The sequence below is a fragment of the Rattus rattus genome, chromosome 2, assembly GCF_011064425.1.
Source record: "Rattus rattus isolate New Zealand chromosome 2, Rrattus_CSIRO_v1, whole genome shotgun sequence".
Lineage (NCBI taxonomy): Eukaryota > Metazoa > Chordata > Mammalia > Rodentia > Muridae > Rattus > Rattus rattus.
Genome location: NC_046155.1, coordinates 192,592,342 through 192,611,940, shown reverse-complemented (window position 1 = coordinate 192,611,940; position 19,599 = coordinate 192,592,342). Strand labels below are relative to the sequence as shown.

The following is a 19,599-nucleotide window of genomic DNA, read 5'->3' as shown; positions in this document are numbered from 1 at the left end:
GCTCTCTCCTTTCTCCACTCCGGCAAGGATGGCTTGCTCTTGACTCTATTTACATCTGGCTGTCGCTTTACTCAAATGGCTCAGATGGCACCAAGTTGTCCCGAAGCCCTTAGAGTTTTGGCAAGCTTATAAGGAGTTGATCATCGTGCAGTACAGTTCCTTGAAAGACCTGTGGAGGTTCCAGACTCCATGCACGGCAATGATAAGTGCTGCTACATTGCTGTGAGGAAATGTTTTCACAAGAGAAAACTTACTGGACAGAGATACTGCGACGGTTCTGATTGTGTACTTCAAGGTTACTAAAGACAGCATGACCTTGGTAGATTTTTTTTTTTTTTTTCAAAACAACAATCTTGCTTCTTCAGGAGTCACTGGAGCAGAGTAGAAAAAAAAAAGTGAATTCTAAGCCTGGGCTGGATCTGGTCCTTGATATTACCGGGCTTCCTGCCGTCTGACTGGGGAGACAGAGAAGACCTCTGAGCACTAGCCACTGTCTTAGCTGACTGTCATGTAGTCTTTGCCATAGCAGCAGCTGCAGCTTCTCTGGGCTCTCGAGGAACCCTGGGATGTGACGAGTCATCTGTGTACACCCCACTTGGCAGTAGTCTATGGCACCTATCTGCCCTGCCCACACACTCACTACGTCTGTTTCCTAATTAAAGCCTATCTTTAAGCAAAGTGTGCTTGTTCTTAGGTATCCCATTTTGCTGCTGGTAAGGAATTAGTCTGTAAGCTTCCCCAGGACAGACACTGTGCAGGGTCTGTATTCCTGCCTGCTGCACGGAGCCCCTCTAGGAGAGCAAGTTTCTTTCCTTGCTGGCAGACTTACTTCTCTTGGCTGTTTTCTGAATGGTCTGTCTTCCATTGTTAAAAATAGGACCTACCCTTATAAATTCTTCCATGTCGCTCCTAAAGTTCTAGTTTTCTTCTGTTTTTAAACTTTTAACCATAGTTGTAGAATCCTCAATTTTTTTCTCTATCAAAAATCTGGTTATGGTTCAAGATAATAGAATTACAATTTCATTCCTGTTTAATCTTTACAGATTGGTTTTTATTTTCTTTTACCTCCTTGCTTATGAAAGTTCTTATCTTTTTATTTATCTCTGTTATCTACTTGTTTATCTCTCTAACAGCTCCTTAAATATTTGTGTATCTATTAACACCTCTAATGCATTCTCACCACGTGTGCATTATGGGAATAGGAAAACCTGTATTAGTCCTTTTAAATGTGTTGTTTTTAACACGTGTGTGTGTGTGTCTGTGTGTCTGTGTCTGTGTGTGTGTCTGTGTGTGTCTGCGTCTGTGTGTGATATTATAGTCATCACTTATGAGAATTCTAATTGTGACCTTCCCCACACACCCCCACCCCTCACCCCCGAGACCATTGGCTGATATCCATCCACAACACAGGGTTCACGTTCAGGGAAACAGATCAACTGTACTCAGGGTGAATCAAGGGGTTGGGAAGGGGTTAGGAATACCCAGATCATTGGCAGAAGGCTAAGGCCCTGAGAAGCCTCTTTGGCATGGGGAGGCACTGTAGGAATCTCAGGGGCTTGCTCATCGGATTCTCATCTGAGGAAAGGAAGCTGAACCTGGGATCTAACCAAGGCTACGTGACATTCGTGGCATTCCGAAAGTAGTGGGGGTTGGGGGGTCAGCTCCCCAGACAAAGTCAGAAAAGGAGAAGCCCTGCTTATAAAGGGAGTCCACCATTTTCTGAGGAGCTCAGAAAGCTTAATTAGCAGAGCCACATCTAATGTGCAGTGATTTCAGTTTTCATGATGTTGGAGCTGGGGATAGTTGTCCACTTGTGCTCTCTTCATGATTTCTGTCAGAGCCACCTGAGCTAGTGTCACCCCTAGTCACTGTATGTAACCAATTTTCCTATCTTGGTGTCAGAACATTTGTTTCTGAGCTGACATCAGCATGGCTTAGAATCAGTCTCACATGCGGTATGCATGAACAGCAGCAGTAGTTCTCGTTTATAAATTTTATTTTTAATCTATTATCTTACTGTCTATTAATAAATATGGAAAGAAGCAAGCAGCACAAGGCTAGAGGTGCTTAGTTGCTACTTTATCATAATTCTGTGAGAAGGATTGGTGGACAGATAATCAGATTCTGCAGTTCAAGGTTACTAAAGATGCTGTGACCCTGGTTCTTTGGAAAACAGTCTTGTCACTCAGGGTCTTCATCAGAAGGCTGAAGAGTCTCTGCTCCCCTTGGTCTTTCCATACTGTCTCAGAGAACTTTCCCCGGGGAGGACAGTAACTCCTGATGCCCCTTATCGCCAGCACTGTAACTCATGTAACACACGTGCAGGTATCCACACCACCTGGCCTCCATGACCCGCCCTCTTCTGCATCACCTGCAGACTCTAGAGGGGACGTCGTGGTGTCTGCTGTCACTGTGCCGCTGTTGCTGAGGGAGCGCCATCTTAGGATGACGTGGGCTCAGTAATTTACCCCCAGCTTCTGCCTAGTGCACAAGGAGCAGGAGATGGGCTTTTGGTGTGATATCTGCCCCTCCCCCTTTTTTCTTTTACTTAAAAAAATATGCCTGAGTCATGAGTCCTTCGTACTCTGATGCAAGCAGTGGCAGCAAGTTTCTAGGTAGTACAAGTGAGTCCAGAGGCCCTCCCATTTCATCCCGCATGTATCAGGAAACAAGGTGTGCTTTCGTCCGCCTACATTCCCCCAGCAGTTCAGACACCCCGGCCCAGCACCCAGCACTTCTAATGACTGAGCCGTCTGTCCAGTGAGGTCTGCGGGGATCAGGAAGGTCTTGGATGGGTTCGTAACTGTGTTGCCTCCATCTTTTAGTCCCGACTCTGTCCTGTGAGTGTCTGGAGGCCATAGAATAACCTCAGGCGTCATCTTCTGCAATAGCATCTGCCTTCTTTGAGACAGGCTTACTCATTGCCCCAGTGCTCCCCAGTTAGACTAGGCTGGTGGGCCAGTGAGCTGGAAATTCGCCTGTCTGCCACCTTCCTAGCAGTAGATTACAAGCACGCACCGCCACATCTGGTGATCACTCGAGTTCTGGGGACTCAGCTCAGTTCCTAATGCTTACAACACTTGACTGTGTGGGCTATCTCTCCAGCCTTTAAAAAGGGAAAGAAAACCTAACAACAAAAACTTTCTCTTAAAAAAAAAAAAAAACCATTTTTCCTATGATTTTACCATCATGCAATTACTAAATTGTGTATTTTCCCCTTTTCAATCACTTCACATACACATATCTTTCAGTTAATAAAGAAGCAAATGTTTACCATGGAAAACTGTGTTGACTGTTCCCTTTCTGCTGAGTCTCAGCTACCTCTTTTTAAAGGTCTGTGAGATTGGCTTATGGAATATTCTAGTTTTCCTTCTGTTGATGTGTTAAATACTTACCAAAAACACTTAGGGGAGCTAAGAGTTATTTATACCGCATTTCCACATCATGATCCATCACAGAGGGAAGTGAGCACGGGAACTCAAGCAGGCACATGAAGCAGGAAACCGGGAGGAATGCTTTTGCTGGCTTGCAGACAGGCTTATACTTAGCCGGCTTTTAGAAAGCCCAGAGCCCTTGCTTAGGTAATAGTACCTTCCACAGTAGGCTGGCCTTTCAACATTAAGTCTCAGTCAGGACAACCCCCCACACACGGACATTCCAGTAACCCATTCCTCAGGTGAGATTCCCTGGTCAGATGACTCTAAGCTTTGTTAAGTGGACAGTTAAAGATAACCAGGACAAAGAGAATAGTATACATTTTTCTTTGCGTAAACTGCTTAAAAGACCCAAATGTGCGAGGCCTGACATCACTGAGAAAAGTAGGTGAAGTGTGAGAGCAGACCACCTAACAATGCCTTGCAGCGGCTGGCCCCATATGGCAGAGCTGCAGCCAGAGTGGAAGGGGACTTCGGCACAGCATTTTCCGTTGTATAACAGTATCTTCAGAGATTTAAGAACATTATTACTGGGGTTGGGGATTTAGCTCAGTAGTAGAGCGCTTGCCTTTCGGTCCCCAGCTCCAAAAAAAAAAAAAAAAAAGGAAAAAAAAAACCAAAACATTATTACCAAGAATCTTGGAAAGAAACATTGCAGGTTATCTTTTAAAGTGATTTGAGCATAATTTGGTTTAAAAAAAAAAATCCCAAAAGAAACTATGTCCCGATCACACCTAGGCTTCTAGCAACCCAGTGAGTACTGGCTTGTATTCTTGTTTCCCCATCAGCTATGACTGCTTCAGATGTCAGTCTCAGGAGCTCCATCCCTGCAGAGAACTTAGTACCTTGGTTACAAGGGGAAATCCCAGGTGGATTTTCGTTGGTTGTCAGGGCTGGTGAGGTAATCGAGTACACTGTGTTCAGGACAGCTGAGCCCTGCTGAACCTCAGAGAAGCCTTTGCTTCCCACTGTATCCCTACAAGCTCTGTCCTTGCCAAAACAAGGAGGACTGTGTTCATAAGGAGTCTATCCTTTAGAAGAGAAGACCTTACCTTGCTAGATGACAGCTCTCAGTATGGCTCTACACCTGCATGAGTGGTATCCCTGGGGCTTTGTTCCTAAAGACAGACTCATTGTCACCTCTAACACAGAGACTCCTGGAGTTCTCAGCACTGCTTCCCTTGGCTCTGAGAACTCTGAAGGCATCATGCATCCAGGCCAGTGCTGCAGACACAGCAGCCTGCCTGCTAGTTTTTAAATACACTTTGTATCAAAAATTTACAGAATCTTCAAAGAACAAAAGAAGGAAGTGTGGCACAGTCACACTTCCAGCCAGTAAGCAGGGTTAGATGGGGGCCTGGGGAATATTGCCAGCCTCCCCCCCACCCTCACCTCCACCCAAGGAGTGCTGTCGGGGCTGTCTTGTTGCTGCTTCACTCTGACTTTCTCTAGTATCTTTGTGTGCAGAATTCTATCGTCCAGAGACATCATTTCAGTCTCACAATCATGACCACGCTTTTCTCTAGACACAATCTGGATCAAATGTGCTAGCGCACTGTGCATATGTCCTCTAGGCCCTCTCCTGTCGAAAGTCTTGTTAAGCAGAATATTTACTTGATTTTTTTACTCTTATTTTCTGGTTTGATTTTAATTCATACGAGAAATGCTGTTTACGATAGTTTTATGATTTCAGGTGCTTACAGCCTTTTCTGTTGTATGTCTGGAGCTGTTAAGCTGTTTCCTGGTTTCTTCTCTGTTCTCACTTAATGAGAAAGGTCCAGGAGGCTGCCTCACCTCAGGGAGTGCCCTCTAGCTTCTCCAGCAGGTGAAAGACCTTAATGACTACAGAGTCTTTCCCAACACATGGAGTTTGGTCACATAGGTATATGTTGGACACTGAATTCTAGCCCTGGGTTCTAATCTCTGGCTGTCATCAGAGCCCCTTCAATGATTTAGTCCAACCTCTCTACAAAATGGATCTGTAGTTCAGAAAGCTGTAATCAATAGTAGTTTGAAGGCATTGAGAGAAGAGAAAGAGCTTGTGAATCTTATTAGTACTAGTAGGTGTCTGTCCATCTATCTTCCTTATCTATCCATTTTATCAGCAAGAGACAAGTAGTCGCTTATACTAGAATAAGACAGCATTCACTAGCCATTTGTAGGTAGGCATCTCGTTTCTAGGATGAAGATTTCCCCAGGCATGCTACCTGGCACTCAGCAGGAATGCCTTCGTTCTTTCTCTATCTCGTATCATAAGTGTCCAGCAGAAAGTCAACTCTGCTGTGCACACGTGCATCCAGGGCCTGAACTTTATGCCCTATGGTCCCCAAATATCAACTACTAATTGGGGTCCACTTCAATCTATTTTTTAATCGAAGAATTTATAAATAAACTCTTTTAGTTACCTGCGAGCATGAAGGAAGATCCCATAGTAGGAAAGCCCTGAAAGAACAAGAACATGACTCAGCCACAGGTCTTACCTTACGTAGGAGTAGTCCACCATTTTATTGTGGGGTGATGGTACTGGAGGTACATATTCAACATTCCAGCATTTGTTTATTTACACGCACGCGCACACACACACACACGCACACACTTTAATAATTAGATCTTGCTACTCAGCCCAGGCTGGCCTTAACTGACCCTTTTGTCTTCGCCTACCAAGAAGCTAGGATTACAGGCACATGCTGCCATACCTGGCTTTAACTTGGAGGTTTTCTTGGAATTGGTTTTCACCCTGAATTAGTTATGTTCCAAAGGAGCAGCAGTCCCCATCCAAATAAGTACCTGTTCTTAGAAGAGCATTGTCACCTTATGCGGAGTATACCTTCATGAGTGAAAGAAAGGCTGAAGAGCCTCTGTTGGCTGTGTTTAGGAGTTGTGTTTTAAGCTGCTGATGACAGAATGATATGGCTGTTGAGGAGGGCTGAGTCCTCATGCTAACCGAGCCTTTCGTGTGGTTGCAGAGGTGGTGGCCCAGTGGTGTACGCAGGGCGACTTACTGGCAGTGGCTGGGATGGAGCAGCAGGCCCAGCTCAGCGAGCTGCCCAATGGGCCTCTGCTGAAGAGTGCCATGGTCAAGTTCTACAATGTCAGAGGGGAGCACATTTTCACTCTGGACACACTCGTGCAGGTAAGAACACTGAAAAATGCAGCGGTCGCTCTGCTCCATTTACGGTAAATAATCGTAAGTTAGTTATTCTTACTGTAATAATCGTTAGTTATTCTTACTGTAATAATCGCAAGTTAGTTATTCTTACTGTAATAATCACAAGTTAGTTATTCTTACTGTAATAATCACAAGTTAGTTATTCTTACTGTAATAATCACAAGTTAGTTATTCTTACTGTAATAATCGTAAGTTGGTTATTCTTACTGTAATTAGCTTTGGCAAGCTTTATTTCAATCTTTTTTCTTTCTCAACTGATTCTTGGCCTCTAAGCCAGGGAATTAGGGAAGAACGCAGCCTTTACCTTTTAATCAAAATGGAAATAAAGCATTCAATTCCATTTTGAAATCAAATGAGTAGAGTTAATATAGGGATCTGCTTCAGGAAAAACCCAGAGGTGAGTGAATTCTGGGTCTTCACACAGTCATTTGCAAGGGAATTTGGCTTTGTGAGTTCTTCCAGTAACAAAAATGAAGTTTACAAGAGAAAAGTAGAAACAGAGAAGCACCCTAGAGTAGATCTCAGAGGGCAGTATTAGACTGCACGCTAAAACCCAGAGCAAGAGGGAAAGGCTTGTCAGAAACAAACATTGTGAGGCAAAGCCATGGTTTGCTACAGAGCCTTTTCCACAAGAGTCTCTGGCAAATTGTCTTCCTTGCCCTGGTGGAGACAAATGGAAGTCCTAGGTCTGTGCAGCACAGAGTCCTCTGTTTCTGTGAGTCACACCCTGCACCCTGTGGAAATGAAGTCAGACAGCATGTAGCTTGTTTCACCAAGCATGATACCCATCATGCAGTGTCCATCTACGTTGCAGTGCAAAGGGTGAATTTACCTGCCTTTTTATGGCCAAGTAGATGTCCTTATGTGAACTAATACGCTTTGTTTGCCTACGTATACACCCATGGATTTGAGTTCCCTTCACCTTTGGCTGTTGCTTTGTTTTATGTGAGACAGGGTTTCTCTTTGTAGCCTAGCTTGGCCTAAAACTTGATATGTAGACGAGGCTGTTCTTGAAATCACAGAGCTCTCTCACTGCTTCCCAAGTATTCGTGTTAAAGGCATATGCCTCCATACCTGGCTGACTATTGTGAATAACGCTACTGTGAACATGGCTGTACAAATATCTCCACCCTTCTTCATGTTCTTTTGGATATGTACCTAGAAATTCACTTCTTGGTCATGTGATCGTTTTTAATTTTTCTGCTGACCTACCATTTTCCATTGCTGCTGCTTAGTTATACATTTCCTCCCACCTTTCTAATTCACAATTTCTCTATCTTCCTAAGTGTTATCTTCTGGGTGTTGTGCTTTTATGGTTTTTGACATTGGTAGTAGCTGTCATAATGGGTATGTTGCTCCTTCCTTGTGGCTGTGATCTGGGTTGAGTGACACTGTACTGAGCCTCTCACTCTGGTGATTTGTGTATTGTTAAAGAAATGGCTTTTCAAGTACTTTGCTTGTTTGTAGTCAAGCTGTTTTGTTTTATTCGTAGGGTTTAAAAGTATCATTGCCAACGTTATATCTCTGAACAAATAAGTACATATCTGATCCTTAGGAATCCAGGAGAGCTGATACTTTGAGAAGTGACTGTGTGGCTGGCATAAGCCTTTAATGACCATGATGTAAGAAGTAAGCAAGGAGAAAATATTGGTGCCTCTCACCAAAACCTGAGAAGCCAGTTAAAGGAAAATACATAGATAATTACAGATACTTGCTCTAGATTTTGAGTTAGAATTGGCTTCTAGATGCTGTGGTAACAGGGATAAAAGGAGTACTTGCTTTTTTTTTTTTTTTTTTTTTTTTTTTGTAAAGATTTATTCATTTATTTAATGTGAGTGATTGCACTGTAGCAGTCTTCAGACACACCAGAAGAGGGCATCGATGCTCATCACAGATGGTTGTGAGCCACCATGTGGTTGCTGGGAATTGAACTCAGGACCTCTGGAAGAGCAGTCAGTGCTCTTAACCACTGAGCCATCTCTCCAGCCCGAGTAGTTGCTTTTTATGGGGATTTTTCTATGTCTGACAGTCCCCTCTCTTGACCTCATTCAGAAATTTTTTTGTTCAGTCTAAGACACCCTCACACTTTTCATGGCTGTTCATAAAGGTGATGTGAATGGACCCATGCTTCCATCGGGCAAGCTTCCTGTCCTTTAGGGCTGCACACTAATGCGGAAGCACCTGAGGGCTGAGGTTCTCTGAGTGTCAGAGCTCCACCCAGGAGTCAAGTCAACCTCACCTCCAATCTCTGGATAGTTTCCTGACTTTGGGTTGGAAGTTCAGCTGTGTGTCTCGTGTGTGTGTGTGTGTGTGTGTGTGTGTGTGTGTGTGTGTGTGTGTGTGTGTGTGTGTGTAGAACCTGTGCTCAGTCAGCAGCCACAGGTGCAGAGGGGACAGAACGCCATAAAGAATGTTTAGGGAACTGCATCAGCCAGCAGGGTAGCAGGTGAATGTAGACATGGCAGAATTGGATTTGGGGGTTCTTAGGTTAAGTGGTCTCAAAACAGTGAAGCTATACCGTAAAGGGGTTTTCCAGTCTACCAGTGTTTCTGGAGTCATCCGTATGTTAAGTGTTCTGAGACAGCAGTGGTTCTCAGCTGTCCTATCGCTGGTACCCTTTAATACAGTTCCTTCTGTTGCGGTGACCCCAGCCATAACATTATTTCACTGCTACTTCTTAACTGTAACTTTAGTGCTGTTAAGAGTGGTAATGTAAATACCTGGTCTTCAAGATATCTGATGTGGGGGCTGGGGATTTAGCTCAGTGGTAGAGCGCTTACCTAGGAAGCGCAAGGCCCTGGTTCGTTCCCCAGCTCAAAAAAAAAGGAACAAAAAAAAAAAAAAAAAAAAAGATATCTGATGTGACCCCATAGAGCTCACAACCCGCAGGTTGACAACCTCTGCTCTAGCTGCTCGAGATGTTGCTGCAACAACCAAATAGTGAGCAACAGTATGTTTTCTGAAGTAGATAAAATATCGATCGGAACTGTAGCTGCAAGGTGTACAAACAAAATAAGGAGCGGGAAGTAACATGAAACACGGAAGTAAATGTTTATAAACAACTAAAACCCAGGGGTGGGGCCGGAAGGAGGAAGAGGGAAGAAGAGAAGAAAGAAAAGGAAGAGGAGGAGGAGAAGAAAAAATAATGATAAACACACCTAAGAAGACAAGGTGGAAAGTGGACTTGGTGACAGCACACCTGGAGGACATGCAGAAGAGAGACTGACTGCAGCCGGAGCCCTGAGCATAGTAAGGAAAGGAAGGACAGCTTCAGTGGGAGTCCCTCACAAACCGGGATGCAGATAAAGTGGATGAAGCAGGATGCAGAATCCATGTGGAAGCTGGAACATGATGGAGGGTGCTGTCTCCCCCTTCCCAGAGTCAGGAGGAGTACTCACCGGGGATGAGGATGAGGAAGGTCAGTGTAGCTTCTGGAGAAGGCTGTCTTATTGTCACAGCAGACAGAGGGCAGCACATACAAGGCAGAGCAAGCATGCCAGCCGGGGTCCCTTCCCCTCATACTAAAACCACTTGTGCCTTCAGGGAACCTCTCTTCATGACTCATTCTAATCCCAGTTACCGCTCAAAGGTCTTAGGTCCAAATAATAATCACATCATAAAACGTTGAGGGTTAATTTTCAACATCTGGGGATACACTCAAATGCGTCCCTAGCCAGCAGATAGGAGAGGATGGGGAGGGTTTCAGTCATTCTAAGTTCATAAGACTTTTGTGTTTAGTTGGATGTGTGAATTCAGGACTGAGACATACCTCATGATCCTGTCTTGGATACATGTCCCATTGACATTCCATTTCCTGGACATAGAGTGTCTTGCTCTGCTTCCTCAGTTCAAAGAAACTTATCCCTAACACCAACATGATAACATGCTGTTTTAAATCTGTCCAAAAGACTACGGCCTCCTCTCTGGACCCTTGTGGTGTGTCACGCCTCTAGTGTACAGTGCTTTAGTGTCACTCCCCCAGGCCAGAGCCATGCTTCCCTTGCTGTCCGACTCCCTCGATGCCCAGCGTGGTCTGCAGGAGTGCTGCAGCTCCGCTTCTCCTGCCACTGTCTACGCAGACTTCTTGGAGGTACACCCTTGGTTGTTCCCACGCAACCGTGATTCTTCACTGCCATTCATTAACCAGTGCTGTCGTCTGTGAAGCCTGTTTGTCCTGCCTGTCCTTTTAGCTTTTTCTATAAACATGTTTTTGTTGTTGTTGTTCAGTAAAATAGCTTTTACTCAAATGGATTAGGGAGAAAATGGGGTTCTTTACTTACTGAATGCCACATAGTTGATTTCTGAGTTGGATAGTACACATACTTAAGACTGTTTGTGGTATCGGAACATCAGCACTTAGGAGAGGCGGCCCCTTGTAATAAGGTAAGCACCATTTCCTGGTCTGAGCCAAGATTTGTAGTTCTCCCTGCTTATTAGCTGAGCCTAAGTTACCTAGCCCTCTGAGTCTACGCTCCTCAGTTGTTAACTTGAACAGCAGTGCCTGGGTGACATTGAGAGGACTCTGAGCTAATGCATGTAGGTACTTACTGACAGCAGAATAGAGCAGGTTATAAAGATGTGCTAATGTTGTTAAATGGGTAGCTAGTGAAGCTTGTGTTTAATTGAAAGTCTGGGTTACTAGTATAAATTTTTGGTATAAATAAAGGAGACATATGCTTCAGGTAACTTTATAGCTGACGTGTGATTAGCTGCTATACAGAAATAGTTCCATGGAAAGCAGTGCTAGAGGGAAGGGGCAGGAGCCTGCCTTCTGCAGCTCAGCCCTGCACTGCAGCCCTGCACTGCTGGCACGGCAGGTCCATTCACCAGGCAAAAAGGGACAGAACATTTCAGGAAAGAAGTCACTTCTGCAGCCAGCTCCAGTGTGTCAGGCTGTACAAGCTGAGGACTTGAGCACTCAGTTAGGGTACATGAGGGATAGGATATAAAGGTAAAAAGATGCACAGTTATCTTTCAAAGTAAGCTTAAGGCCTGGGGAGTTAGCCCAGTTAACATGTGTTTCCACAGCGGGATTCCCAGTACCTCCAGCAAACAAAAGAATAAGTTTGGTGGCTCTAGAATCATGCAGCTTCAGAGTTTAATGGTCACATACATGCACACACATACACATGTGCACACACACATACGCATGTGCAGTGTTGTTCTACTGTCTTACCAGCAATGGTTCTACTTGCTGTGAGTTAACAGGTCCCTCCCTCTTTCAGTAGTCCAGCCTTTATGGAATCATCTCCTTGTAGCAGCTCAGCTTGAAATGCTCTTGGCTCCCTCAGACTTGAGGTCCTGGATCCATAACTACTAAGTGCATGATCTTCTCTGTTAGAGGAGCTGTGGCCCAGCCTCATGGATAAAAGTACAAGATAAATCACCTTCAGCCTTGCTTTTTGCTTTTTGAAGTTGAAACCAGGATTAGCTGACCCTAGGGGCTATGTTAAGGAATTGTCTTTATGTGTTCCTTTTATCTTAATGTTTGTCACTAAAGTGTTGTGAAAATTCTGTTTCTGCCATTCATATAAAAGATCTGACATCTCCTCTTGTGATCTCTGAAGCCCTGGAGACCTCATTAAGTCAGCGCTCTATGAATCTGGATCAGCGTGAACAGAGCTCCCGTTTCTCCATCTCAGCTCTCACCTCTTCCCACCTTGCTCTGCTGGTGTAATACTGTTACTTGGATAATATTCTTGAGTTGGACATTTATTTCAGTAAAAGAAGTTTCTAACATACACACATTTGGATTGCAGCTTGTGTTTTCAAAGATCCTCAGTCCTAGACTGTTCCTTAAGAACGCTGCTTCCCCAGCTTCTCCCCTTTCCAAAAAGACGTCTACTTCATTCCTGGCCATTGTTCTGAGGGGAGTTGAGAGCAGTGGTGACCTCATTCCTGGGTCCCAGAAGCACCATGGTACTACCTTCTCCTGTAATCCTCATAACATCCCTGTTCGACTCACGAAACTTAAGAGGCTTAGAGCTGGGGGCTAGTCCCCAGTCTCATGACTCAGAGCCCCACATCAGTGTTAACTTGACCCTGACGTGCTGTGTCATGGAAGAGCTGAGAAAGGTCATGTGGTCTGCCTCCTTATCACCCCCAATTCATGGACACCGCCACTGGGTAAACTGAGGATGCAGATGGCCGCTGTGCAGTAAGAATAGATGGGTGTACCCTTAGGTGTTGTAAGATGGCTGCTGTGCAGTAAGAATAGATGAGTGTACCCTTAGGTGTTGCTGCACTTTGAGGAACCATTCAGACAGAGCTAGTATTCTCTGCTGTGCTTTCAGATACCAACATTATCAAAACGGCAAAATGACTGTATTTTGCTGAGACAAGTTTAACTGTGTGCCCCACCCCTTATGTGCCTTCTTTCTTTGGTAGCGCCCCATCATCTCCATCTGTTGGGGCCATCGGGATTCCCGGCTGCTTATGGCCTCAGGACCAGCCCTGTATGTGGTTCGTGTAGAACACCGAGTGTCCAGTCTGCAGCTGCTGTGCCAGCAGGCCATCGCCAGCACCCTTCGAGAAGACAAGGATGTTAACAAGCTGACCTTGCCCCCTCGTCTCTGTTCCTACCTCTCCACTGCCTTCATCCCCACTATTAAGGTAGTCTTCCCCTTCTGTTCTCCCTTCCTAGCCTTTCTACCCCAAGGGACAGAAGAGGCGGGGGAGGGTACCAGAGGCAATGCAGAAACTTCCCAGTTCTCCATTAGAGTGCCTGGGGATGGCTGCATGAACTTTGCAGAATCCCGTTTGTTCTTATGTATCTGCAGCCTGCCTGGATTCCTGTTAGTGTCCTGTGGGCTTTGCTCCATGTGCCGGGCTTCCTTTCTCATGAGCAGCTTGATAATTGTGTCAACCTGATGGTCAAAGGAGCAAAGCGTTGATTTAGTACTGACAGTACACTGAGTACTTTATGAAGACGGTTCGTTTTGTTTCGTCTTCCCACACTCTAACATTGTTTTCTCTTGATAAAGCAGGAAAGAAGTTTATGTGAGGGAAATAACTTGTTCTGAAGCAGTTAGGAAGACAGTTCTCAGGCTTGCTCTCCTCTTCGCTACACTGAGTGGGACTCCCACATAGTGCAGACTGTCTGTTAACCAGAAAATGCCTGTAAAGTGGCAACATGTGAAGTCGCTACTCACATGAGGCTTTCTATTGTACTCTCAGGACATTTACTATGTCTCTAGATTGACTTCTTGATCACTGTTCTCCTAATACATTAGAGTGTTAGAGTCTGATGGATCTTTTTATCTAAGCTGCCATACAATATTGATGATATGCTAGGAGTTTCAACTCTTGGGTGACATATCAGGAAAAGTAGGTGTCAACACTGTCACCGGTTGTAGTTCATTATCTGAAGTAGGCCCTCACTTGCTTACTGTTGAAAAGCCTCCACGGTTCTGAGTGATTGTCTATGGCATGTACTTGGCCTCTGCCTGGCCTATACTCTGCCAAGCATCTGTGACAGAAGCCATTCTGCTCTGTGCCTGCTCCTTTTCTTTCTGGGATCCCAGATCTGCTTTTTCTTCCTGTGTCCTGTCTCTAGCCCCCAATTCCAGACCCCAACAACATGCGAGACTTTGTCAGCTACCCATCAGCAGGCAATGAACGACTACACTGCACCATGAAGCGTACAGAGGATGACCCGGAGGTCGGGGGGCCCTGCTACACACTCTACCTGGAGTATCTGGGAGGACTTGTACCCATTCTCAAAGGGAGGCGCATCAGCAAACTGCGGCCAGAATTTGTCATCATGGACCCTCGGACAGACAGCAAATCAGGTAGGCCCTTTGCTTCAGGGACTGAGACCCCATTCTTAAGTGGTTGTGAACTATCACCCTTAAAGCCATGCAAAGAAAATGCCGGTTTCTGAGGCTGTTCCATGCTGGCCAGTGTGGCACACCGTTGACGTTCTCCCCTTCCCTGGCTCCCACTTCAGTGGGCAGTTTTCTGACCTTGCTGGGAGGGTTTCACAGCCCTCCATGCACATCAGGTTGAGGAAACATCAGCTCCCATCCCAGGGAAAGCTACTACTCTAGGCCTTCTGGCCCTGAGGACAGCCCTCACAGTCTCCTCACCTCAATACTACAATCAGGTATTTAATAGTAAGTCCCTGCCTTCCCAGAAGGGTGAAGAGCTCAGATTTCCAAGCCTGCAGCCCACCTTCAAGCCTTGTACTTTTGCCTCTGCCCTGCTAATCCACTATTTGGTTTTCCAGTTAGTTCTAGTAAAAGTTTCTTACAGAGCCATTATCGTTCCAACATTATTCTGCTCTTGTGGGCATCAATGTTCAGACATATTAAAGGTGCCTCTCTACAGTACAGGATCTAGACTGAGGCCCCCACAGGAAGGGACTGTGAGGTTTTTTGTGCCAGTTAGTTGCCAGCTAAGTGTACATGCACCTATGGGTACCCACAGCTTAAACATTCTGCAGCCTCCTGTGACCCACCACAGAAGAAGGCACAGCATTGACCTTGGTGTCCATCACCTGTCATAGTGTCCTGCTTGGCACACTGCAGTCATCATTCTCAGGAGCCTGCTTGTGCTGGAGGGAGGAACTGGTCATCTTTGTAGCACTGGACCTTGAGGCAACATTGTTCATATTGCGTTTGTTTCACTAGTTAATACTCTCCACTTCCTAGTGTCAGTTCACACTTTAGACTCTTCTTTGTCCTTTGTTGTGTCCCTGACACTGCCATAGCGTGTGTGACCAAGGTCTTCTTAGTTCTTAAAGCAGTGGCCATGTTTACTCTCAGCCTCACCTGCTGATGCCAGTATTTTACATGTCTGTGCCATGTCCAAGGCATTACCATAGCAACTGGGGTGGTGTTCACCACCACCACCTGTTCCCATATAAAGTTAAAAGCAATAAGCCTCAGCTTTAAACCGTGAGTGTTTGTCATCTTCCTTGACTTTTGATTCACATAATCAGCTAATACCAAGGGTAGAGGGAACAAGAAGAAGAATGCAGTCAGGAGGGAAAGGACAATAGAAAAATGCAGGAAATGGCTTCATGGGGACAGCTTACTGATTGGAGGGGTGTGAGCCCAGGTTCCTCAAAGACTGCATACTCCTCACTGTGTATCTTGCTCTCTGAGGGATCTTCTCCAGGCACAGCTCTAAAAACCCAGTCCAAGACTGAATATTAAGATCCCTTGAGTGAAGAGCTTGTTTACTTCGCCCATGTGCCTGACTCCCCTCTGCAGAGGGGGCTGCAGCCTCCCAAGGCTGGACTCACCTGCCTGGCATGCCTGGTTTTCCTAAATGTTCCCACTTGCCAGCTCACAGCAAATACAGACTGCTTAGTTGCTAATACATCTTTGGAAATGAGGTATTTTATCTCAAAGTTTTTATAACTAAAAAGTTATGAAGTAAAGTAAATCTACAAACAGCAAGTCAGTGCCTACCTACTCTGTGTGGTACGTGAGCCTTTATGAGCCTGCCGGAGCACAGGACAATGTAAGCACTTGAAAAATTCATCAAATCTAAACACCTCGTGACAGAAATAGAAGCTGTGTCACAAGGCACAGTATGACTAATTGGCAACTCAATGGTATATACAAAGTCACTCAGAGGATGGAGGTGACATGCAGCCTTGGAAAGACAGGACGGCCACATCATGACAAGCTGATTAACCCTTCCTAGCCTCCACAGCATTATTTCTCAACATCGGCCTATGGAGCAGCACAATGACAAGCACCTGAGAGGTGTCCTAACTCCCAGTCGCTGGACTGCTGCTTTCACTAACTGAAGAGGCCTGTTGTGGGGCCAGAGGCGTAGCTTTGTCGTCGTACAGTGCTTGCTCGGCACACACAATCCTGAGTTCAGTACCCCATAAACTAAGTGTGGGGTAGCATGGCCGTACCCTTACCTTTCAGAATTACAAGTAGGAAGAATTTAAGAATAGACATGTCCTCAGCTGTATAGCCACAGCTTCCTGGGATAAGCACAAGGCAGGATGGGGACGGGTGGCAAAAAGCATGGGAATGAGAGCAGCAAGAGACTTCTGGTACTGTAGGGTGTCTACTTGCAGTGCTGTGCTTGACCCGCTGTACTCTTTTAACCCTCTGTTCTGAGCTTCTAATCTCTCTGATGGCCAACTAGCAAAGTTACTAGGAATGGTTTCCATGTGATGTACACACAGAGCCACCCAAATCTGCCACTGAAAGTCCTCACTGCCCAGAGTCTCCCTTTCAGTGCTGCAGGGCTCAGCTATGCCAGACAGGATTGTTGAGCCCTAGACTGCCTGTGGCAATTCTAGAATTGTCATTCTAGACAGGACTGCCCAGGCTGCAGGGACCCAACTCAGCTAGATGTAGATCCTGCAGGCCTGGACTGGTTGGGCCTTCCAAAGCCAGAAGCAACTTCCAGGGAGTCTGGGTGACCCTCAGGGGAGCTTTCCAGTCGAGAATGTTCACACAGACTAGGTGCTCACCTGGTGTTTTGAGGCTCAATAGTAAAACTTTCGTTTTCATCTTTTAGGATAATAAACAATTTTGTATATTTCCAGGGCACTAAATAATCAGCCATTTTAATAACAGTAGTATAAATTGCCTACTTCTGTTTAAAAAAGAACATAAAAATTATAAGAGGAAAAGGACGGCTTCTTTATATTTTAACCTCTAACCTAACGAGGAAGCTGTAAAGTCAGGCTGTACAGCAGTAACAAGTTGCTTACCCCCTATGGTTGGTGCCTTACAGATGAGATCTATGGGAACAACTTGATTTCTACTGTGATTGACAGCTGCAACTGTTCAGACTCCAGTGATATTGAACTGAGTGATGATTGGGCTGCCAAGAAGTCTCCCAAAATTTCCAGAGCTAGTAAATCGCCCAAACTGCCAAGGTAACAGGATTCCCTTTACTGTGTCTCTCTTCAAGATGTAACGTTGTTCTAGATACAGAGTTCAATTCAAGCTCACTGTGATAAGGGTTCTGAACCTCTCCGGTCCAGATTGCTGCCTAGTTCTAAAACCTTTTCTACCCAAATAAACATGTTGATGAGAGTGCCCAGTTCTCTGCCTGCAACGCCATCTGAAAGAAGGCAGAGGGCTGTGTCACCACCTGGGAGAGTGCGGCCTCCCTCTTCTTGCTGTCATGGCTGTATGACTAGCAAATAAGACCTTTCTGTGGACAGTAATGGACAGACAGAACCTCACCGAGAGCCTTGCTTGTTGACAGTTCTGTGATGGCATGCAAAGTCAAGGTGATTTACACACCACCCTAGACTTGCTCAGATGGCCATCTCTCAAATATCTGGGCAGTAGAATGACAGAGGTGCCGTCATTTCAGGATGAAGGACATGGCCACCATTCCAGAAAGTCTCTTGTGCGTCTTGCATTCAGTATGACTTCTGTTCCTATAGATTGTTTTTTACTGTTGAATGTCATGTGAATATGGGTACTCACTTATTTAGCTTTTTTTCTCAACACAGTATCATAGATATAGTGGTTTGCCTTTTTGTTTGAAAACACTTTATGGGACAATTTTATTATAACAAACTTGTCACTCTGTGTTAGGCGCTTTCCCAGTCAATGGATATTGGGTAGTCTCTAGTTTGGGACTGTGATGAATAAATCCATTATAGAATTTTTTGTGCAAATCTTTTGGGAAATTGCACTCAGAAATTTCTCTTGCATATGTTCTTATGAAAGGAGTCACATGGGCATGAATTAAATATATTTTAAACTTTAGTGGAAACTACCAAGTAGCATTACAAGATGACTACTAAATCAGATTTCTACAACAGGTCCCGTTCTCAGTTCCAGCTTTGTGGTGACTTTAAGAGTTTGACCCAATCTAGATAAATGTGTGGCTGTATAGTGGCACTGGCACTGGAGTCTGACTCTGGAATCTCCAGGGATTGGTGATGTCGAGCTGAGCGCTTGTCCTGTTTATGTCAGCTGTCTGGTTGTCGCCGTCAGTGAAGTGTCTATTTTAACTTTTCCCTCATTTCTTAAATTGGGTTGTTTTAATGACTTGTAGCAGAGAGGACTCCATGTCAAATACACATTTTGCTAGACAGTCCAATATGAGAGGTCCATTTATAATCAGTCCCTCTCGTATTGCACTTAGGAAATTTCTGTCTATTCTAAGACTGTGAGCATCTTTCCTGCACCTTTAAAATTTTAGTTTTCACATTAAATCTCAGATCTGCTTTATAGCCAGACCAGTGTTTGTGTATGATGTGAAGGGTAAGTGATTATTTTACTATCCACGTCCCAGGAATGTGATTCCTTGGGTTTGGTTTGTTTTCATCTAAAGTTTGTTTACACTGTTCATAAAATTAGAAACTCCATCATTCTGTAGTGTTTCCCATTACCTAAGCAAACAAGGCGTTTGCCACACATTTTGTCTATAAATATCCTCTGAAAGTTCCGCCATTCTTGTGAATGGTGCCCCCTTCCTCACTCTCTCTACCTGGAACACTTAGAAGCAGCTAAACCAACAGTCCGAGTACAGTCAGTCCTCCGTCCTCCCATTTCCCTGGAGCCTGAAGCTTCTTAGAAACTTTGTCAACAGTCTATACCTGGTGCTTCGTGCACTTTGTGTAGGGCATTATGGACCCCACCATAGCTATTCTCACAGCACCGACTTTTGAGTAGTCTAGTGTAAGCACCTGTGTCTTTACGTTGTAAATAACGGAGTAGAGCTAGAACATGGAGTCAGGGGCAGCACAGAAGCTTTAGACTCAGTGATTTGACTTAAATCCAAACTGACACGGCAAGAGTTTTGTAAATCAGTGTCCTTGGGCTGAGAAACAATCTTCCCTCCTGCCATCTTCCTAGGACTGACTCTGTAAGCCTGTGGCAGAAGCGTATGCACTTTTCTAAACACACTGTAAGTAGGTAGGTGGTGAGTGTTCATTCTGTAGCCTCTCACAGGTGAATCACTAGGTGTCATCTCCATATTTTTAAAAATTCTGCATATATTAGTATTTAGTTGACATTCTTTCCCCTTGTTTCTGAATCAAAAGCAAGAGAGAGC

The 19,599-nt window shown here is 45.0% G+C and overlaps 1 protein-coding gene across 1 annotated transcript in view; it reads left to right on the top strand.

The window, feature by feature from the left end:
* Positions 1 to 19,599, top strand: part of Tulp4 (TUB like protein 4) — a 51,771-nt gene that overhangs the window by 18,740 nt on the left and 13,432 nt on the right. Inside the window, exons 4-7 of the mRNA XM_032894745.1 lie at positions 6,401 to 6,567; positions 12,991 to 13,215; positions 14,159 to 14,393; positions 17,314 to 17,458. Of these exons, the coding sequence (XP_032750636.1) occupies positions 6,401 to 6,567; positions 12,991 to 13,215; positions 14,159 to 14,393; positions 17,314 to 17,458 (772 nt within the window). The remainder of the gene's footprint in view (positions 1 to 6,400; positions 6,568 to 12,990; positions 13,216 to 14,158; positions 14,394 to 17,313; positions 17,459 to 19,599) is intronic.